This window comes from Bidens hawaiensis, unplaced genomic scaffold (assembly GCF_021521415.1).
Source record: "Bidens hawaiensis isolate Kalapana, Puna unplaced genomic scaffold, B.hawaiensis_p1.1 tig00001016_1, whole genome shotgun sequence".
Classification (NCBI taxonomy): domain Eukaryota; kingdom Viridiplantae; phylum Streptophyta; class Magnoliopsida; order Asterales; family Asteraceae; genus Bidens; species Bidens hawaiensis.
This window is the reverse complement of record NW_027491059.1, coordinates 3,156,854-3,163,187: the sequence shown is the minus strand read 5'-3', so window position 1 is coordinate 3,163,187 and position 6,334 is coordinate 3,156,854. Positions and strand designations below refer to the sequence as shown.

At 35.7% G+C, this 6,334-nt stretch overlaps 1 protein-coding gene across 1 annotated transcript; it reads right to left on the bottom strand.

The window, feature by feature from the left end:
• Nucleotides 1-978: 978 nt before the first annotated feature.
• LOC143551793 (ubiquitin receptor RAD23b-like) lies at nt 979-4,487 on the bottom strand. The gene is made up of 12 exons (XM_077042146.1): nt 4,417-4,487; nt 3,082-3,243; nt 2,960-2,998; nt 2,811-2,875; nt 2,211-2,418; nt 2,013-2,138; nt 1,853-1,918; nt 1,717-1,764; nt 1,539-1,648; nt 1,366-1,447; nt 1,129-1,272; nt 979-1,055 (listed from the first exon to the last, which is right to left on the bottom strand). Exons 1-11 carry the CDS (start codon nt 4,480-4,482, stop codon nt 1,156-1,158), a joined length of 1,089 nt encoding a protein of 362 aa, XP_076898261.1. The 5' UTR covers nt 4,483-4,487; the 3' UTR covers nt 979-1,055; nt 1,129-1,155.
• Nucleotides 4,488-6,334: the final 1,847 nt, after the last annotated feature.

The following is a 6,334-nucleotide window of genomic DNA, read 5'->3' as shown; positions in this document are numbered from 1 at the left end:
CGATTCAACAATTTTGGTTAGCACCTGTTTAGACCCGTTTTTTTTTTCCAAAATGGCATGTTTTTAATTCAGACTCGTTTTAATTAGAACCCGCTTTCATTTGTCAACCTAAATGCACCTTCAGGCCTCCAGCAACATTGTAATGTGGGGTCTGAATTCAGCTATTGGGATTTGGGGCTTTGATTTATTTATGAATTTGAGGGTGAAACAGGTTGGAAAATTGTAACAAGAACCAAAACCAACACTTCTAAGTACACGCCAGTAACAAAACCAATTGGAAACCGAAAACCCTATGTATTTGTAAAAATCTGCAAACGAATTAACCAAAACAGTCAAAACCATCTGTGCATAAGGCTATGTGTAGTGAAGGGAATACATTAAGGGATGATTTTTTACATGTAGCACCACATCAGCAGGGGGGCGATTTTCATTCTAGTGTTTAATGGTTTGTAGCCCAATATTGCCTCATCACATCATATATAAATATTACACACACATTATTAGAATGATATTATTTTCAATGTGAAACCGGTGTTCTAGGCGATATCGCCCCACTACATATAGCCTAGCAAACGTGACAGCTCCAATAGGGGCGGCTGGTAAAAATGTCACTAAAAAAAGAGAGAAAGCAGAGAGTAACAGTGGGGATGGCACATAGCAGTAGTCCACTCACGGCGGGTTTGAAGACAAGAAAGGGACTGATGTGTCGTGTACGCACATGAAAATGTAGAGTATTTATTTCATTTAGTGAAAAATGATAAAAAAAAATCAATTAAATGTTTGAGAGTTGTAGTCAACAAGATAAAAACTAAAACAAAAATGAACCACTTAAAAAAATGGAAGTTGGGATATTAGCAGTATCAAACTGGTCAGACCACATAATTCTTCTCAAACAAAATCCTCTTGATCCCTTCACACATTTGGTGACAAGTGCAAAAAAAAAAAAAAGTGCAATAAAACTAAGTAAAACAAAAAAACTTCAGTTCAATGGACAATACAATAAACGTCCAATCTGTATCAATCACCAACCTAAAACTGGTTCAAGTCAAAATCACCTGAAAAGAATGAAAGATTTTTGTCCGTTTATTTCGCACAAAAGCTTTTGTTTTAGAGAAACTGAATACTAACCTTTCAAGAGTCACTGATGGCTTCTGTTTAGTCTTCATAATCAGCAGCATGCTCCAATAAGTAATTAGCAGCCAATTCCTCATTGCGATCACATGCTAAAAACGCCTCAATAACAAGGGTTCTATCAAAACCCATCGCCTCAAGCTGAGTACATAAAGCAACTAGTCAGCTAAATAACTTCAAGACTCGTTTTTAGTTATTTACAAAAAAAAAAAATAGTGATTAATAATTTGATACCCTTTCAATGGCCTCCTGTTCTGCTGGAGTAACATTTATTGCATGAGGCATCATCTCCTGATCTCCTTGATCAAACAGATCCCTAAATAACAGTTATTAAAATAAAATGTCAGATGATAACAATATAATATCAAATGCCATCGATAAACAAAATAAGAAAATGACTGTATTACCCTTCAGAAGCATCAACAGGTTCATTGATTAGTCGAAGAAACTCAGCATGGTTTTCTTGAATTAGTCCTAATAGCTGAGGGTTTTGTTTTCCCAGCTCCTGAAGCATCGGCTGTAACCAATCACAACTGCTTTTAGACCATGCAACAAAAAGGCGTAATATTTTTTAAAAAAATGCACCTGTAGTATTTGTGGATTTGACTGTACCATAGTTCGCAATGCTTGAAACTGAAATGAAAATTGTAAATTGTAATTTATAAAATCAACACTGACGTATGTTAATCCAATATTATAATAATATGAATCTAAATACCACCTGCGGGCTGTTTCTGAGAAAATCAAGGGTTCCAAGATTGCCACCTGCAGCACCTGAAGGTATTTCCTGCAAAGATTCCAAAAAGGATGCTTTTAACATTAAACACAAAAACAAAATGAAAATGAGAAACTCATTTTAATTCATTTTAATGATTATTAACCTGAGGAAACAAGTTTAATGGAGAAGCATTGGGTCCATTAGATAAAGGCGCAGCATTTGCAGTAGCAGCTTGAGTTGCAGGTAGTTGAGCAGCCGTGATTGCAGCTTCTACTGTATCAGGAATACCCTGAAAAAAATCAGACTAAAATTAGATAATTTGTCCTAAGTTTTATTTAAAGAAGTTAACTTCAAAACGTACAGTGTATAAATAATCAATTGCTCGATCTGGATTGTTGTAAGCAGCTTGAAGTGCACGGGTAACTGTTTCCCTGTCCCAACTGCCACCACCTATATCCAATATGTGTTGAACATTCTGCTCCATGCTATAATCAACGACTACAGGTGCAGCTGCAGGTGCGGGTGCGGGTGCGGGTGCAGGTGCAGTCTCTGGGCCAGAACTTGATGTGCTGGTTTTAGAAGCACAGTTGTAAATTATATAATCTCAAAAGCATTATGATAGAGATCTTATTCTATTACTTAATACTTAATAGTCGTTTGTAATTGTGGGAGGGGGTAAGTGTAATTTCTATTCTTATAAGTAAGGATCAATAGTCATTTAGGAAGGATAAGAAAGATATTAGGTAAGTTGTTAGGCTCATTGCATTAGCATGAGAAGGGCATAGCCCGGGACCACTTCGGTGGTTAGTTATCCTTTGTAGATCCTTGAGATCATCTTCTTCAATATAATAATATACTTTACATATTTGATTTCAATCATCTCAACATTTCCTAATTCAATACCTATCCATTACTACTTTTTATGATTAATAATCGAGATGCATAAGTTATGAGAACTCACTGAGGTTGAGAAGAAGCATCAGGTGTGCTGGTAGGATTAGAAGCTGGTGCAGTTGTAGATGATGGCTGCTAATAAGTTATAAAAGTTAAAATGAGATCCTTTATTCGTATAATATAAGTGAATATCATATATGGTAGATAAAAACGTACATGAGCAGACGATGTTCCACCTGAGCTAGAACTTTTACTCTGTTGAGAGAGACAGATAATCAGTAACAAAGACGTCAGTGCGTGTTTGTGTGTGCGTGTGCACGTGTGAGTGAGAGAGATACCTTGCTAAGCATGACAACAAGAAAACCTTCCTCCGACACTTTGTTATCAACCAATGTTGTTTCATCCTTCAAAACCTTGCCATTGTGAATCAACAGTTGCTGCCTGCATGGGTAGTTATCTTTTCCTTTTACCTCTTCAATATTTTTCTTCACAGCCATAATCTAGTACAACAACAGGTTTTATATCAGCTATGAGACTCGCACATTAAAAGAAACGTAAAATACATCATGCCTTCATGCCATACTATTAAGTATTAACACAACAAACAGGTAGTTTATCAACATGCCATAATCTGAGAAATATAATACATTAATAGCAGACATTAGAATGCCAAAGCACACTTCTTTAACATCGTTTTTAAGCTACTTTCCCACTTCATCATCTTTTAACTTGATAAGTACACATATTAACACGTTAAGACAAACAATGTTTTTATATACATTTCTCCCTGAAAACAAACTACTAAACTGCATCACATGCCATTAACCTTCCACTAAAAAGAGAAAAACATGTAAATTAACCAACTAAAATACCTACAAACATCAACAAAACAAGTCTAACTTTCTGTTTCCAAATACCACAACTTACTAACTTCAACAATTGCAGGGACAAATCATGTAGATATGCATAGGGCTGTAAACAAACCAATCAGTTGGCAAACGGTTAGGCAGGAAGTTCGTTTATATTCGTTCATTTAATCAATGAACGAACATAAATAAGAAACTCCGTTTGAATGACTAAATGAACAGAGGCCATGTTCGTTCAATTGTGTTCGTGAACGTCCGTGTATGTTCGTTAATGCTTGTTTGTTCATTAATCTTTTTTTATAAAGACTTTTATAATCTTCTCATATTCATACAAATTTAAGCAAAATTATTAACTATAAAACAAAATTTTATACGAGTATTACGTGATTAATTTATACAATTATACGTAACTTAACATATAAATGTCGAAAAAAGCACCAACACAAACTCAGTAGCCAAACTGAACCACTAACACTGACCATTCTCAGTTAGCCAAATCAAATAAAACACTGTTTGTTTGTGTTAATGAACCGTTCACGAACATATTGAATTTAAAAAATCCGCAGTCCAATAAACGCTTATAGGACGAACATGAACAAGGCCTCTTTCAGTTCGCTTACAGCCCTAACTATACATACACGTGTAAACATCCAATTTATCAATTTATGATAAATAAAGCTAAAATAAAAATAAGATTTCGCATAAACAATATCATCATAATAATGAGAATAATTCATGCGTTTTATATAATAAATAATAAATAATAAGAAAGACATTTATAAGGAAAGGAAAGGAAAGGAAACTGACAGTATCAGAAGGTTGAACCCTAATTTCAAAGTGGCTTCCCTTAAGAGTTTTGACGGTGAGCTTCATATTCAATTCAATTCAAGATTATTATTTGTGATGTGGAAACCCTAACGGTTAACGGATCGAGGAAACGACTGCTGTGCGTTTGTTTTGCAGAGATGCGTTTGTGTACTTTCATCACGTGATTTGCACGTGACCTGCAATGATTTGCTTTTCCTAAACACAATCTCAAACTTAATGGCATAAAACATCCTTTATGCTCAAAACCTCTATCACGTTATGTCTTTTAGTCCTAACCTAGTTAACTTTTCTCGTTAAATTCGGTCATGTGCTAGGCACATGAGGGGTACAATTGTAAATTTACTTATCCCTTTATAAAATAATTAGAAATTTAAAATTAAAAAAAATAAATACATTTAAAAGGAATAAAACTCTCTCTCTCTCTCTCTCACTTTCATCCACCACCACCACTCTCTCTCTCTCTCTCTCAACATCCACACCACCTGCCGCCTGTCTCTCCCCTCTCTATCGGCCGCCGCCAGCACCCCTTTCCTTCCATCGGAATCCCAACCCCAAGTGCAGCCTGCCGGAACCTTAACCCCAAGTTCCGTGCAGAGTCTCCGGCGAGGCGGTGGCCGACGAACCCGCTGTGTTTCCGGCAAGTGTCGGGGTTTGTTACCCAAGAAGAATTATAATTTTCGCTTCTTATTGTTGAAGAAACCCTAATTGATTAACCCTATTGTGTTTTCATTCAGATCTGGTTCGAAGCCCTAATCAACGCCGACACCATCTCTATTCAGATTTAGTTCGAAGTCAAATTGAAGCCATAACCCATCCCAGGAAGAGTCAGTGTTCAGATTTGGTTGTTTTACACCCTAGTCACATGAAAATCGGCCAAACAATTGGCTTGGGGAATTTTATTCAGATGTTTGGCGGCAACGGTTGACGATGGTGGTGGTGGTGGTGGTGGCGAGGCAGTTGATGATGGCTGTGGTGGTGGCGGGTGACATGGTGGCTATGGTGGTGAGAGAGAAAGAAGATGAAAGAGAACAGATTGATGGAGCGTTGGGAAGATGAAATAAATATGTAAATGTACAATACTACCCTCATGTGCCTGGCACATGATCAAATTTAACGAGAAAAGTTAACTAGGTTAGGACCAAAGGACATAATGTGATAGAGTTTTTGAGCATAAAGGATGTTTTATGCCATTAAGTTTGGCGAAAGGACGTCTACTGAAAAACGTGCAAACATAAAGGACTAGTTTGATGTTTTGTCTTTCCTAAAATACTTTTGTGAAAAACTTACGGAAAATTTCCAAAATAGTCCTTTTTAAATAAAGAATTCTTAAAATAGTCTTTTTTTTTCTTTAGAATTATTTAGAATTTAGAGCATGTTTGGGATTGAGTTTGAAAAATGCTTATTGCCTTATTCGTGTTTTCTGAAAGCCAATAAATTAAAATGTGTTTGGCAATCACAAAATATTTCCTATTTTGGCTTTTTGAAAAGGTTAAAAAGCAGTTTTCCAAAAGTCCCAAATCATGGCTTTTCAAAATGGCTTTTTGAAAAAGCCAATAAGCTAATAAACATTTTTCAAACTCAATCCCAAACATACCCTTAAACTTGAGAGACTTTTAGAAAAGAAAATATTATGGGGTAGCAAATTAAATCTTAAAAGAAATGGAGGGAGCAGGTAAGATTTGAGAAAATATTGAATATATAGTTCAAATTTTTTGTAATATTGAAGAAAAAGTTCAAATCTTTTCCAAACTTTTTTCCTCGAAAAACAGTCTCCCAAGACTATTTTTTTATATTTCCTACCTAGCCAATTCATATTTTCAAATTCTTGAAAAAATATATTTTTTACAATTATACCCCTGAACCACCACCACCACCACCACCGACATCGTCGCCCCCA

Excerpts from the sequence above, each read along its gene's own strand:
- LOC143551793 (XM_077042146.1), bottom strand. The coding sequence starts at position 4,482 with ATGAAGCTCACCGTCAAAACTCTTAAGGGAAGCCACTTTGAAATTAGG. Across the intron at positions 2,139-2,210 it reads CAATTGATTATTTATACACT|GGTATTCCTGATACAGTAGA; the intron begins GTACGTTTTGAA and ends GATTTTTTTCAG. Across the intron at positions 1,919-2,012 it reads CATTAAACTTGTTTCCTCAG|GAAATACCTTCAGGTGCTGC; the intron begins GTTAATAATCAT and ends GAATCTTTGCAG.